At 37.4% G+C, this 16,430-nt stretch overlaps 1 protein-coding gene and 1 pseudogene across 6 annotated transcripts; both read right to left on the bottom strand.

The window, feature by feature from the left end:
• Nucleotides 1-1,142: 1,142 nt before the first annotated feature.
• On the bottom strand, nucleotides 1,143-10,874 carry LOC113532664 (uncharacterized). 6 transcript variants are annotated; one of them, XM_034297819.2, is made up of 7 exons: nucleotides 10,761-10,874; nucleotides 10,602-10,684; nucleotides 9,538-9,590; nucleotides 9,029-9,358; nucleotides 8,112-8,339; nucleotides 6,090-6,177; nucleotides 1,547-6,012 (listed from the first exon to the last, which is right to left on the bottom strand). In XM_034297819.2, exons 2-7 carry the CDS (start codon nucleotides 10,661-10,663, stop codon nucleotides 5,949-5,951), a joined length of 825 nt encoding a protein of 274 aa, XP_034153710.2. In that variant the 5' UTR covers nucleotides 10,664-10,684; nucleotides 10,761-10,874; the 3' UTR covers nucleotides 1,547-5,948. The 6 variants fall into 6 exon arrangements, with proteins under 6 accessions (XP_053084019.1, XP_034153710.2, XP_034153711.2 ...); XM_034297820.2 differs by lacking the exons at nucleotides 10,602-10,684; nucleotides 10,761-10,874 and adding exons at nucleotides 9,960-10,057; nucleotides 10,287-10,502; XM_053228044.1 differs by lacking the exons at nucleotides 10,602-10,684; nucleotides 10,761-10,874 and having other exon boundaries at nucleotides 1,143-5,501; nucleotides 5,911-6,012; nucleotides 9,538-9,953.
• Nucleotides 10,875-13,053: 2,179 nt separating this feature from the next.
• Nucleotides 13,054-13,941, bottom strand: LOC128317192 (free fatty acid receptor 2-like; annotated as a pseudogene).
• Nucleotides 13,942-16,430: the final 2,489 nt, after the last annotated feature.

Below are 16,430 nucleotides of genomic sequence, written 5' to 3'. Positions count from 1 at the left end.
GTGTGTTTGTTTTTACCCAGACTGTTAAGCAGTTAAGCACAGAGAATCGTTTTTGTCTTTAGCTCCGCCCCCTTATTTGATTGACATGGTTAATCTACAGAGTTAAAAAAAAAACTGTTTGAAAAAATCCCATTTAAACTAGATTTCTTCAGCAAGCACATGCATCTCTGATACTGAGCTGTACTTTTCGTCCATTTTGCTTCATTTCTGCACTTTTATTCTTCTCTTTTGGCCAATCACTAAGAAGGAGCCCACCCACTTACACAATTATATACTGTACTGTGCAAAAGTCTTAGGCACATGCAAAGAAACACTGTAGAGTAAAAATGCCTTCAAAAATAATGAAATTAAATGTTTCTACATTTAAAACAATAATATAAAAAGCAGTAAACAGTAATAAATGAAACAAAGTCAATATGTGGTGTGACAACCCTTTGCTTTAAAAAAAAATTATTAGTCTCATGTACAGTGTGTGCAGTTTTATAAGGAAATGAGTGTCTCTTGTGTAAAACCCTGCGTTCTTTACTGACATACAAACATTTTTTGGTAACATTTAATTTTGTGCTGGAAAACTAATGTATATATATATATATATATATATATATATATATATATATATATATATATATATTCTTTTTTTTTTTTTGGGCAAAAAAATGGCTTCTGTAAATGTTTAAGCCTTGTGGCCCTTGATGAGCTGCATCAGGTGTGGCAGATAACCAAATAATCACTAATCTTTAAAAAAAAAAAAAATCCCAGGAAAATTTTGTATACCCAGACATGTGTTAGTTTTAACATTTTAATCATTATCATGATTTTACCTTTGTGTAAAAGAAGACTGTATACGTGAATTTCCCTGTTTCTAGCTTTTCCCCGAACAGTTCACTGCAGCAGAAGTAAACCAGCAAGTGGAGGCCCAGGAGCTCTCAAGAGTGCATTTGTTTAATTCTTGCTAATTTCCTGACCAATGATTTGTTGTTAAGCTTAATATTTGCCATTTTGGGCTTGGCCCATTTTTTTTGCCCAGGAGTGTGTGTCTGTGTGTGTGTGTGTGTGTGTATATACATTTACATTGGCCATAATGATACATGTCCTATATACAAATCCACCCCAACACTCGAAAAAATCATGAACACCATAAATAATTTTACATTTTTTTAATCAAACCAATTTTTCATCATTTTATAAACAAAGTTAATTTATGACATGAATATAGCTGGAATTTTACCAGTTGTGAGATCTGAGGCTGCCATGATTTATAAAATTTGCCCATCTACATTAAAAAAATCAGTCCCAAATCACCTCTATATACCTCTGTAGTAACACCTCCATAGTATATACCCCAGAGAAGCATGTGATTCTGATGAATTTTTATGCCATGTACCCTGTTAATGGTGATGATTTAAAAAAATGTTCTTATTTTGTACACTAAGGAAAAGAACACAGTGCATCTGGTTTGATACTATAAAATATTACCCATATATTGCACATATATCCATATATACACTATGCTGCTAGTCATAAAAATATGCCACAGAGATGAATGTATAATTAATTATTTATTGTGACATTTTGTTTCTTTGAGACGCTTATGCATCTCACTTACACGTTTGAATTGTAATGTACACCATTATTCATTACATTGGCACTTTAGAACTTAAATACTTAATTATGCAGCTTTTGACACATAAAAGAAAACACACATATCATCTTTGACTCATACAAATGCTATATCACTGTGCAGATATTATCTTATGCCACTTTAGTGTCAGTAGATGCTGTTATATATGAAATGCTCCCACTTAAGACCTATATCTAAATGATTAATTATATTCCCTGGCTGCTCTCAGATAATAATGGGACTCTAAATGATGCCTTATTAAAGGAAAAATTAATAAATGAAAATATTAAAGGAGTTAGAGGAAAAACATTGCTGGTGCCAACTGTAAGAAAAATATGTTGTGCTACAAGTGTGTAATTACAGTGCTCAATATCTTGTCTCCAAAACAATAAAAAGTCAATAAAAAGATTTCTTAATTTACTTAAAAATTAATTCTACCTAGACTTTATAAAGTGGTAAAAACCAGTGTACTGTACAAAATAATAGGGTTTGTCATTGAGTCATTTCCTTTTCCCTTTTCCTGTATTGTACAGTCACCAGCTGTGTGTTTCCTATGTTTTTAAATCTCTCACCGCTGTGTTCTGGTGCCATCTTTTTCACAATGTGAGTGCTGAAAATCATTTCCTCTCACACTAAAAGCACTCTCCCTTTAGTACTGTAACACTACACAATGTTCTTTCTGTCCTTTTTAATTCATCACTTTAATATTGATCTCTAAACACAATCACCAAAATGTACTGACTATTTTTACAGTCAACTTCAGAATTATATGCACCCTTCATGAAAATGGGTAAAGATAAATTTGTAGTGGCCTTTTTCTCTTTTGGATGTTTCTCCACCAGAAGTGGCATTTTAAAGACTGTTTAATGATTTCATTCCAATTCGCTGCACCTTCATTTCTATCCTAAGCTGCTTATGGAAAAAACAGAATTACTGCCCAATTATAAAGAATTATAAGTTCATAGGAACTACTTTCTCACTTTAATTAACAGCATCATCCACATCAGTCTCTCTCTCATCACATGATGTTGTTTTTAATGTCTTTATTAACTCATTTTAACATTTCAAAACTTTGACCAGTTTCTATCTTTAGAGTGTGTAAGTGCTCTTCTTTGTTTTGATGATGATGTGACAGCACAAGAGCATTGTGAAATCGCCTTTATTTACTAGGTTTAGAGCTTATTTGCTAAACAGTTTCCAGTGACTACTACATTCATTTTCACATTGCTAAGGACAACATCCTTCTGATTGGTCAAACAACCAAGATAAATAAGTCAGGTCAAGGTCAATCACAAGTATATACTGTATTAATTCACTGATTCTAATATGTTAATGCTTTTAAAAACAAATTCACTTGCTTCTATGTGTAGCTAATATTTTCCATTCCAGTGTAGGTGTCTAATAAATGGAGAGGTAGTGAAAAATGTAGTTGTGCAAGGAATAGGCTTTTAAATAAGTTAACAGCCACTCCTGTGAGGTTCTAGCAATTAACTTTACTCATTTAGTTGCTGCCAAACCATTAGTGACCATTAGTAACCATTAGGTTAAATCCATACATATGTACATATACGTGTATATATGAAGTGGAGTGAAATGACTTGTGGCCAAGGATGGTGACCCATACTCGGAATTTGTATCTGCATTTAACCCATCCAAGTGCACACACACAGTAGTGAACACACACACAGTAGTGAACACACACCCGGAGCAGTGGGGAGCCTTTTTTGCTGCGGCGCCCGGGGAGCAGTTGGGGGTTCGGTGCCTTGCTCAAGGGTCTCACCTCAGTCGTGGTATTGAGGGTGGAAGAGAGTGTGTGTGTGTGTGTGTGTGTGCGTGCGTGCGTACGTGTGTGTGTGTCTCTCTCTGTCTGTCTGTCTGTCTGTCTGTCTGCTTATGTCATATATTGTTGCACATCCACATGGATATACATATGTGTGCACTATATGGCCATCAGACCCATATGTGAGCCTTCACCAAACTGTTGCCACAAAGTTTGAAGCACACATTTGTCAGGAATGTCTTTGTATGCTGTAACATTAATTCCCCTGTGCTGGAACTAAGGGGCCCAAACTGTCCTGCATGACAATGCGCCTGTGCACAAAGCGAGCTCTATGAGTACATGGTTTGCCAAGGCTGGTTTGGAAAGACTCAAGCGGCAAGCATTGACAGAGCCCTGACCTCAACAAACTGACCCAGGCCTCTCGCCACACTCCAAAATCTAGTGGAAGGCCTTCCCAGAAGAATGGAGGATATTTGGACACTTAAGCCACACTAACGAATGTATGAATTTCACTGCATTAGAAAACATGTCAAAGAACTTATTTGCTAAACAGTTTCCAGTGACTACTACACTCATTCTCACAGTGCTAAAGACATTAGAACATGGAACAGCCAACAGCAACTGGTCTGAGGATCTCAGAGACCTGGGAGCAGAGTAGCGGCACAGAATGGCAGAGATATTGGTGGGAGCTATACGTTTATCCTTTATACTGGATCCTGTAGTGGACAGGAAGCCAGTGCAAGGATGCCAAAACAGTGGTGATGCGGTCTCTTTTCTAGGTGCCAGTGAATAATTTCGCAGCTGCATTTTCAACTGACTCCTTGTTGATACCAAAAACAAAGCAAACAGCAGTAATCTAAACGAGAGGAGATGAGATCATGTATAACTACCTTTTAGTTGATTTTCTGATCAAATCTGAGGTTGCAGTCGAATAAAACACAGAGATTCCTCACCTGTGGTCTAACATATTGTGCCAATATTCCTAAATTATTTGATAAAACATTTGTAGATTTGAAAGGGCCAAGAGAATAAGTTCTGAGTTGTTTTATTTTAGTTGAAGAAAATTGTTAGCCATCCAACTCTTAATATCCTCAATGCCTGCAGGGAAGATAGAGCTGAGCGTCATCAACATAACAATGAAAAAAAAATATTAAATTTTTGGATTATGGTTCCCAGTGGGAGCAGGTACAATGAAAAAAGGATAGGTCCCAATATGGATCCTTGGGGAACACCACAGTCAGTGGTAGCAGTGGATGTATAGAAGCTACTGATGTTGCCTGAGAGTTCTATGACTTAGGTAGGACCTAAACCAGCTCAGCACATTCCCCCACAGTCCAACCATACGTTCAAGGCATGTAACTGTTTCCTCCAAGTTTCAACCAACAAACTTTCAGTATCACTCACACTAGAGCATCACTAATCACTAAATCGCTAATTTCTTCTCCATTGCATCCCACACAGTAGATGCTCTATAGGGTTTAGGTCAGGGCATAGGGAGGGCCACATTTTTCTTACATTACATTTTTCTTTTTGGCAAAAAAGGAAGGGTAGCTGGTATGCTTTGGATTATTATGCCTCTGTATACTTCTGTGTTCATGATGCCATCAATGAAAACAAGGTCACCAACACCACTATGGGAATTACCCTTTGTACCCATGCTCCTTGATCCTGATTTGAATAATTTGTGCAATAGCTGTATCTGATAATTCTCACTAATGCCCTTGCTGCTGTTTCGCACCTGTTTTTCTTGATTTAACTCACAATTATCCTTCTCATTCTGCTAGTGGTCTTTCTGGGTCTGCCTGTATGTTGTCTGTTTTCATTCAGTTCTTCTTCTTTAAACATTATTTATTTATTTATTTATTTATCATTATAACAGATGATGCTAGGCCTTTTCTCAGAACTTTTAACCAGCTGGTACGAAGATCATTTATAGTGAACGTGTGTAGTCAATTACCTTCAATTTCACATAGATGCCCTTAGCAGAGTAACCACATGGTGTAGATCATCACAGTAACTATGTATTAAGTGGAGTGACAACCAAATAAAATGCAGTGAAATTCAGTTATAAATGTGGCTTTAGTGTTCAAATATTTTTGGGCCACTTTTTATACCACCATAGGTTTTATTAGATACGTTTAACATGCAAGTTCACATGGTAAATGCAATTACTGCATATAGTCCACCAGTCAGCCCCCCTCTACCCTGACCATCAGTAGAAAGAGACCACCATGAAAGCCACCAGATATGTTTATAATATGTAAGGTAGCAGGCCAATTGAAGGCTGACTGGTGGACTGCGGTTAGTAATTATACCAAAAAAATACCCAGTAAGTACACCTTACAAGGTCTCCTGTATGATAAGCGTATCTAGTAAATTGCCCAGGGTACAGGATAATTGTAACTAATAATCACTATTTAGGGTCACAGAACTATATTCATAGACATAAATAATCTGTTTCTAAATAAATAGCTAGAAATAAATTTGAATTAAAAGACGCGCTCAGTGGCCTTAAGCAGTACAGTGTTTAGTGTTTGACTTGCAGTGTCAGAGAGTGTCACGCTCTTTATGGTCTGGTCTTGCAGAGGTACGTGTCTTATAGCAGAGCACCCTATAAAAAAAATTTTTTTTTAGACATGAACCAATTTAAATGTAAAATAAGTTGATAAAATATTTGTGTGAGCTTACCCAATCAAACCAATAACAATGATGATTAGAAGAACTACAGCCACAATCCATCCAGTACAGGAACAGCTGTTGGGACTTGGGTCTGGCTCTGGGTTGGGTAACAGAGAATAAAACAACGATTAACAGTTAAATTATTTAACATGGAGGTTCTCCTTCACAATCCTATGGACCCAATCACATTTTCTTTCTAGCTCGATTCCACTTTTAAGTCCTTAAGCTACTTTAGCTGCTTCAGTGAATGTTGCTTACCAAATATATAGAATGATAATGGGTAACTACCAAGCTAACTAGTTAATTAGCTGCTTTAGCTAGCTAATTTTGATAGTGTTATTTGCAACCTAGATATTCATGGTAAGATATTTCACTGCCTAGAGAGTGCTGTGCTGCAACACCACCTAGCTTATTTAATGTAATGGCAGTTACTTAGCTTTTTAACACAGTGTTAATGAATTCTTGAATTCTAACAATTTCCTATAATAGGAGCTCTGAAAGTATGTAGTTCTGGCTGCAAAGCAAATCATATGTTTATGATTATGTGCTCATTTTAATACAGAATCATTTCTATAGAAATGGCTAATTCACAGGAGCATCATCTTAGGCTAATAACACAGTATATGGATTAAACATATGGAAAAATATGATTGCTGATATGGCAAAGTTTCCGGTAAAGAGATATTTATTTAATATTTATGTAAGGAGTCAGTAAGTTTCAGTGTCAGTAAGTTTTTTGCCATAGGCAAGAGGAATTTGCAGGCTATTTTGAAGCTCTGTATCAGCCTGCTATCCAGGTGCCAGCATATGTGACAGGTGAGAACAGCAGAGCTTCTCACAGATACTAAACTTTCAGGATTCAGGTGCTCTACTGGTCTACAGTGCCTGATGAAAATTCACAAAACGGCAACAGTCCTGCAGCACACAAATAGCTGCAACATACACAAATAGCTTTTCAGGTTATAATCTGGCAGGCAGCACTGGAGTATCCAGTAACAGACAAGCAGGTTAAAGACCTTTTTTCCCCTGCAGACTATCAGTTCACAAAACAGTCTTTAGTTCAATGCCATTTTTACTTCACTATTGTCACTAAGGTATTGTATCGTGCTATTGCTTGTGGTTCCTCAGGGTCCCCAGATTGATCCTGAGCTTGGGTGGAGTTTCTCAGTATGTACACGTGGGTCTCCTCTGGGTTCTCTGGTTTCCTCTACCTTTCAAAAACATGTCAGTAGATGGATTAGATACACTAAAGTGCCCCAAATAAATTCACCTGGGCCTCAGCACAAATGTTATATAATATGAACATACAAAAATTTGTTAAAATAAGAGTTATATAGTAATAAATAAAAAGGTTTTGACGATGACTAAAGCCTGAATTCATTACACTCTGCAGGAATTCAGGTTTGTTCAAAAAGCCATAAATAAAGCTCAGCAGTCCCTTGAGTTGTGAGATAGTAATCTGGGTAATGATTATTTTCAATGAATCACTAAATGAACTTTGGTCTTATAGTTACAGTACACCTGAATGTGACTTTTGCACAGTACTGTAACTAAGACTAAATTTCATAACATTTTATTTTTAAACAATTCCAACGATGGACTTGATCTAATAACTTCAGTTCTATAGGAGTTACAAACAAAATTTTTGACTGGAGTATTTGGGAAATGGAAAAAGTCTTGTGCCTCTATATAAAGGAATCCTATTCAATCTAAGAGCATTAATCAGTACGACAGCCATTGTATAATACCCATTGTACAACACTCATTGTATAAATTCCCCTTCCCTTTCAGACCAAAGCTATTTGTGTTTGCTATTTTTGCAAAGCAAATCAGGTCAGAGATTGCAACTCATTCTTGGTCAGGCTCTATAGGTCTGCTTGATCCCTTGGGCTTATCTAATGAACTCCGCTTGAACTGGCACCATGGATTCAACCATGGGGAAAATGGAGGGAAGTCAACAAGCAGTTTTGGAACACAGGTGGGTCTCTAAGAATAGGAAATGCCAGCTCAGACTGTTTCTTCAGATAATACCTTTTAGGTGCACTGCCACTTTGCTCGTCCCTTGACTGCTGTCCGTGGTACAGGTGTAGCTTCGGCTCAGATTTTTCAAGAGGAGTGTACTGCCATCTACAGATATCTCACCAGTCTGATTGGTCATATCGACTCCATCCACTTGCCATGAAAACACAGGACTGTCCCACTGTGCTCCCTTACGCGGGATGCTACATTGCATGGAAAGATAAGCTTTTGGAGGATTTGCTGTGAGCATGGAGAAAGAGAACAACCGGTATTAAAGAGAATGTAACAATAAAAAACAGGTGTATGTTGAATGTGTTGTCTTGTTATGGAGTGGCCTGTAATGTGTTGCATGGTGCAACCTCAGATTTTGATGGCTTTCTCCTTTTACAGCAAGGCAAATCTTACTTTGTGCTCTTACCTTGCTGACTGGGTAGTGTTGGGGCATTTACATAAGGCAAATAAGGTCCTCTTCTCAAAGACTGACATAGATTCAGTTAAAAAAAAAAAAAACCTAGCAGGGCCGGGCCCACTCTGTCATTAAAAGATAAAAAGCAGGGCTGCGCCCACCCCTGTCATTAAGAGATAACAAAAAAGCAGGGCTAGATGTCTTTCAAAGATAAAAAGACATCAATATAAAATTTCAGTTTCGGCCTTGCCATCAGATTATTTGTTAGCAGATATCTTAAAGTGGATTATTTTGGACTTTTGGGAACCAAATGCCACCAATGGTTGCAAGTAAAACACAAATAATGGTATGAAGCGGTGAGGCTGATTTCTTTCTAGCTCAGACTGTAGATTCATGCACCCTATAAGTGACAGTTTTGTCAAGTGAAACGCCCCCTATATTCGACCTCCGTTTGTGCTGATATTTTTCAGACACCTCCATAACACATAATCATCACTGGATAAAAATAAAGCCAGTCACTTACTTATTTTTAGCACTTGACGAGAATCAGACACTTGGTCTCCACTGGCAGCTGTGAATGTAACCTTGTAGATCCCGTAATCGCTATCTTTGACTCCATTAATCCTCAACAAGGCTCCATTCTTCTCCACAAATGTCCTATTTTGTTTTGATCTGCCACCTTCTGCCACTCTGACTTCCCCATCACTGTTCTTACGTTCCCATGTTTGTAGAATAACCCTTTCACCTTCTTGAAGTTGAAACTGAGCTTCCAGAACCAGAGTTCTGCCCAGTGCTATGTATAGAGGCTCCTTGTTAGGAAACTTCACAGTTATACTTGTAGCCATGTGCAGGTCTAGAGAAGGAGTACACAAAGGATATGTTGTTTCAGTTTGTTTGTTTTAATTATCTTGTTTGTGGAGCGAGCTGCCAGTTTAAGGCACTTCTCTAGAATATAATTAAGTACCAACCCAGTGTAGGTTGGTTGAATTCACAGCTTATTGCATCATATTCTACTTAAACACAGTCACCTACCCTTCAAGGTAAACAACCATAGAGTCACCCATAGCTGGAAAAACCTCATTGTCCTGTTGAGTTCAAAAGAATGGAAACAGCAGGTTATAAATAACAACAGTGCCAGTGCTGTACTGACAAAACTGTAGCACATAAAAAAGAAGTCAGATCATTTTGATCTAATCAGCACTCTGCTGTTAAATGATTTTCCTCATACAGTCACCACCAGGCACTCTGTTAACACAAGACACAATTCATTTACAGTCCTCATTCTGAACACAAAGCTTGATAAAGTAAGCTTTGCTCTGGAATCTTCAACCAAAGTACAAATCCTGGTGAGAAGTCCCCTGTTTAAAGGTTCTTCAATTTAGAGTCAAGAAAGAAAAGAAGAATTCCGGTTATAAGACAGTATCACACACACAAGACACAAGACTGCCACAAACCTGTGTATCCTGTAAAGTATCCAGCTAGAATATGTGTGGGAGTGGAGCCAGCTACAGGGCACAAAATGAACAGCCCTTCCTGCTTGTTCTCATGTTACCTAAAAAAATCATACACTGCAAGAGGATCTAAATACAAAAATACTAGAAATATTGCCTCTGAAACTGAGTTTATATATAAAACTAGCTTTCTATATAATAAAGCTTTCTACCATATAATAAAATAAAACTAGCTTTCAGTGACATACTGAACCCTGGTGCACAAAGCCGGTTTCAGTTTAGTTTGAGCAAACACTGCTTTTCATCACCATGGCTAACTACACGGCTCACCTGCTCCACGGGTGTAAAACAACCGAAACCCAAATTGGACCAATCAGCTGTGAGCAAAGTTAATCCTTTAGTGTTTGTAGCAATGCCTTCAGCCTTTACAGAGAATCCTCTGGAGCGCAACGAATAAAAGGGCACTTCGAAGGGAAAGACTTTTTAAAGACAAAGTTTTGAGTCGATGTGGATTGTCCCTGTATTCTGACTATCTGTATGAATGGTGTAGTTTATCATGCCAGCTTACTGACAACGATGATAAGCAGAGTTATGAAACCTGTTAACCTGGTTTGATTTGTTTGGTTTTGTCGACTCAAAACTTACCCTCTGCAGCTCTGAGTGTGTTCAACTCGCTTCGAGCAACAGGCTTCTGGTCTCACACTCATGTATATGAAGCTTTACCATCTCTAAAAATAAAAGACACCAGAAACTTAGACCATCCTGAATTGCATGAAAAATGAAAGCCAAAAGTAAAAAACTCACATGAAATACCAGAATCAGAATCACTGATACAGGAGCTTGTCCTTGGTACAAGGTCCAGACATATAACAACACACAGAGTTCAGCAACACACACACACACACACACACAGTGTGGGTATACAGAAAGAATGTGCCTGGGTGTGTGGATCAAGATCCTGTCAGTGCAAAATATTAAACAATGAGAAATGGGTGTTTGATTTTGAGTTTGTTGATAGCTGTTATAGCTGTTGGAAAGCAGTGTTTTGGTATCTGGTGGGAGCCAGGGTGTGTAGGGAGGAAAGATTTTTTTTTGTGCATGCTTCCTTACTCCGGCTAGGTCTAAAATAATATATGACATGATATCAACTTTCACATACACAAATGAACAGAAGTATGCACAGTCTAAAAAGATTACAACACATTTCACACAGTAACACTGAGTCCGGTTTAGTTAAAGAGTGCAGTGTGTCATTCACCTCATCATCTTTCAGCTCTGAGAATCAAATCCTATATTGAAATGTATATGAGGCAGAGCAGAGAGTATGGAAAGTCAAAAGGGTTACACTGGTTTCAAAATGCAGATTTTTTTTTTAATTAAGAAATATACAGTGGGGTCAAGAAGTCTGAGACCATGAATGAAAATACTTCTATTCTGCATTCATTTCTAACTTAAGACAACATTTTTCATTATGAATTATCAGCAATAACTTGAGTGAAAATTAGAATCTTAGAAAATTTTTTTTAAAACAATTTACATGATTTTTTTTTTTTTTTTTTTAAGAATTTCTTAGCATTTGGTATGTCTCGCTTTTGCTTTAATGACAGTGTGCACTCGAGCTGGTATGGACTCCACAAATTTGTGTAAGTTTATTAAATATTAAATATTATCTTACACTGACTACAGTTTTTCAGTGCATTAAAGCTGCTGTCTGATAGTGTCTGGGGTTGAATAGTATTTCTGACAAATTGTGTGGTATAGAAAGTTTAATAATGTGCACACTTTTTATTTATTTATTTATTTATTTATTTATCAATCATCCACTGGGCCAAATATTAAACAAACTATTTAACTATTAACTAAATATTAAACTGTTAAATTAAAATATTATATTAACTAATAATATGTTAAACAAATATTAAGCAAGCTCAATTATATAATCTTCTATAGGTTAGACGTGTAATTAGAACAATATGATATAACATATCTAGTCCTGTTCCCAAACTTGATTCAGACCATTTTGACATCAATATTTGGGTGATTTTGAGTCACTCTAATTAGAAACTATTCCATAGTTCACAGATGCAATCAGCAAAATGTAGTGGAGGATCTCCCAGAGTGTGAGATTACTAAATCTGAGCACATGTTACTGTCAATTTTTGGAGAAAACCAACCTTAAACTTAGCCTTTGTGGCTATGCTGTAGAAATCAATAACAAACTGCTACAGAAATATGGCCTCAATACTCTGGAGATTAGAAGGTGATGATACTCTTAAAATAAATTAAATTGTCTTGACTTCAGTTGTGACCTAGAATTTCTTATACCACATATACCATCCCCAAGGTGATTTGTTCCTCAGATGTAGTGTTGCTGATACTGGAGAATACAAAGTGGTGGCCAGAAGCTCCTAAGGCGAGGCAACAACCTATGCCACCCTTGTAGTAAACTGTGAGTGATCTACGATATTGAATTTTTGGGCACTGATTTATAGTTTAGATGGAATTTTAGCACCTACTCAAGTCACTTACGTACATGGACTGATGTATTACAACATTCCTTCATATACAATTAATATATGAAAGGGTTCAGGCAGGGCCTGAAGCGGGGCCTACTGTCTCCCCCTTAGATTGTACCAACCAGCCGCTTCCTCTTGACTGACCACCCAAAGACAACTGAAACCATGCTTGCCCTACTGGCCCACATAGAGCCCCTCTGAAAGTATTGGAACGGCTAGACCAATTCTGTTGTTTTTGCTATACACTGAAGTTATTTGGGTTTGAGATCAAAAGATGAATATGAGATGATAGATGAGAATTTCAGCTTTCATTTCCTTATAAAATGCCATGTTCTAAGTTGTTGAACACATCTAGATGTAAATATCAGGAAATGAAAGGTGAAGTTTTGATCTATCATCACAAATGTCTTCAGTGTATAGCAAAAACAACAGAATTCACCTTGCCGTTTCAATACTTTTGGAGGGGACTGTACTTCTGTGTCAAGTGGGCACATAAACACACAGGAATATCTGGGAAATCCCATGGCTCATGGTGGTCAAATTTCCTGTTGGGTGTGACCAGAGCTGTTATTGATGATTAATCATCCATGGAGGAGCTCCAGCCACATGAGGTGTCCTTGCGTGCAGTCCCTAAATGTGTTTTGCAACGCTTTAGAGGAGAAATAGAATACAAATGGGTCCGGGCAGGTACTGAAGCTGCTGAAGAGCAGGGCATACACTCTCCACCTAGTACTGCACCAACCAATGAAACATATCACATGGGACACACTGAAGGGCATGGAACAAGTCATAAAAGGTACAAAGGTGGATAGGGCAAGCCCAATGGCTCTGAAACACTTCATCGGCTTGATGTTGTCTAGCTGGTAGTGTATGCAAATGATGACGTAGCAAAAGCAACAGATTATCAGTGGTATGAATATGGACGCTATGGAGAACCCTAGACACTCAGGCAAGAGGATCTTCAGCTGTTTTTCATTGAACTTCCAATAGCAGGTGTTATGGGTTGGATCAAGCCCAACATTCCTTTCATCTGAATAGTGGTAGTGTATGTTGTAAACTATACTGTAGTGGGCCATGTTGACACTGGTAATTACAGCATATCAAGGATATCGCTTGAGTTTGTACTTGATGGCAAAGACCACTCCCAGATAGTGATCCACACTAACAGCTGTTAAGAGTTGGGTGCTATTATAGATGGTAATCATGAAGTTAGTTGATAGTAGGTTGATAGTGGACAGAGGAAGTGGCTTATGTTCCATTCCCTATCAGCTGCCGCTTTAATGCAAATGGGGAGGACAAAGAGGAAAGTCAAATCTGAGATGTTGAGGCTGAGAAGGAGCATGTCAGTTAGTTTGGCCTCTTGTTTCACCTTTCGAATGAAGGCGTATCAGGTTGCCTGGAAGACCTGTGATCAGTGTGATGCTGTACACGGTCAAGACCAAACTGCTGATATTCACTTTCCAGGTCATCATGACTTGTGAAGTAAATGGTAAATAGTGAAAACAGAGATATCAAGTCAGGTATTTTGAGTTTGATAGCTTCAATATACACCTAATAAATTATTTCAAATACTTATGAGGAGAAAAAGTCTACAAATGCAAAGATTAATTGCTCCTGGTAAAGAAAGATCTTCGACCACACAGAATTCTATGCTGGGACAATGTGGTTTTTGCTAGTTAGTGCAGGTATGGTGCTGGTTTAGCTGGCTATGTTGGTAAACTGGCAGAACCTAGCTGATAAAGCAGTCACTTGTGCAACTAGCATGGCTGGTTTGCATGCTTGCAGCCAAAATGAAGGACAATTATTCAAAGCATCTCAATATGATCAAATATCAATATTATTGTGGACATTTTAGGAATGATGTTCAACAATTATTGTCACTGTAGCTGACTACATTCTTTCAACACAGCATCTTTATTACAATCTCATTTAAAAATAAAGTGCTTATTAAAGGCGTTCTTATCAAAATATTTGTGCCATCTCCTGGGCCCTTCATTCAGACAACAACTCTGGTGTGCACTTAAACTAACACACACAGACAAAAACTTATCAGCCTGTTCTCTAGAAAATAGTACCCACTATATTCATTATTGAAGCGTTCTCTCTGCTGCAACAAGCACCTGACTAACAAGCCTATATCTCACATACTGTTAGATATGTTTTCTAGGGCTATGTTTATCTGTATAACGTATGAGCTGGTGTTGTGTATTTCATGCAAACTGGTTTTGGTATGATATGTGTATGTATTTGCCTAGCAGGTACAGTTACTGCTACTTCACTGATCTTCTCTCTGTTCACCTTCACCAGGCATAGAAGGTGGAATCTACCTTTGAAAACTGACTGTTTATCACAAATGTCTTTTTCATTTTGTTAAAAATTAGTATGTATATGCATAGTACACACATTCCTTCAATCTCCACTGAATTCAACACATTGCAGTCTTTAAAAGTATCTAAAATTATGATACTCTTATACCTGTTGATGGCAAGGTGACTGGTTTCAGCTTGGCTACTTAACGAGTTTGAATACTTTTAAGTTGTTACGTTTAAAAAAAAATTACGATTTTCACAATTCATTTATTTTCACGTGTTTTCATTTATTTTCACGCATCTTCATATGTTCATATATTACTCATATAATCATGTGTAAAAACATATGATCACTTGAGAAAAGTATGTGATTTGACGTAAAGGATTAAAACTTTTAAGATACAATGCTAGAGCAAGACTTCCCAACGTAATGCTGAGAGTCTTAGTTATTCAAAGAGAACAAACAGCTGCATGTCATTAGTAATCAGGTGGCTGTGAACGGGATAGGTGCTAGAAGGTCATGTGGAGGGCTGAGGATCATAGGAGTTGTAGTTGGGAGTTGTAGACATTAAAATGGCAAGTTATTTGACATTAATACACTAATATTAATACACCAAAGTTTTCATGTAATACAGTGCAACAAATTGTACCTAAAAACATGTATTTGCATTGCCATGTGTGTTTAGGTCTGCTAGCATTCTTGTGAAATAAGTGCTGCATTTGTGGATATTTTCCAGTCTGTTATTACATGGCTCATAATTTACATTATACACTATATGTATGACTGGAATGATCCATTAAGACACTCTTGAATAATGACTAAGCTTGAAAAGGTTTTGCAGTGCTCATAACATGGCTTTATGAAGAATAGAACAACTGTCTTCCCCACCAAAATTTAATTTGACTGGATTCTACAGGAAACAGAACATCCTTGAACTGTTACTATTCCATATGGAACAATAAGCAATTTATACAACCACTGATCAGTTGTTTTTGGTTAATGGATTTAAAATTTTAAAAATTATTTTATTGATATTTGCTGATGTAATAATGTAATATTTATACTTGTCCTAATTGTACTGTATTGCCTGATATTTATTTAACCTGATATTTATAAGCTTGAACTTCAAACTTCGAAACTTCATGGACCAAAACCTGGCCAAAGAGCAAGAAATAGAGCTACAGCTACTTCAGTTCCCTCTCTCTGTTTGAGCACTGGATGGACAATCTGTGAGAGGAGGAACCAGAACTCATCACACACTGCTCCTCAAACGCCTTGCATTTTCCACAGAAAATGTCTGTGGAACCATTATCACCTACATGTTCAGAAATTCTTCAAAATTCATGTTGAGATTCTACCACGCAGTTGACCCGCTTTCAATGTGCACTCAGATATCAACCAGCCCTGGTCCCATGGGATGCAACCTGCACTGACACCCCTGCAGATGACGACTGGTTTCGCCAAAATGAGGAAATTTGCGAAAGCACAAATCAGTTCCTTGAATGGCTTACGCAGCAAACTAAGAGGTTTGCAAATCATCATGGATGGTAAACATAGATGCCAAGTGCTCATCCTCAAGTATATTGGTCCCTTCAAAATCCTTCAATGCATAAATGATTGACTCGAAAGGTTATGGACTAGAAGAGAG

The sequence above is a fragment of the Pangasianodon hypophthalmus genome, chromosome 22 (genome assembly GCF_027358585.1).
Source record: "Pangasianodon hypophthalmus isolate fPanHyp1 chromosome 22, fPanHyp1.pri, whole genome shotgun sequence".
NCBI lineage: Eukaryota > Metazoa > Chordata > Actinopteri > Siluriformes > Pangasiidae > Pangasianodon > Pangasianodon hypophthalmus.
This window is presented reverse-complemented; position numbering and strand designations above follow the sequence as displayed.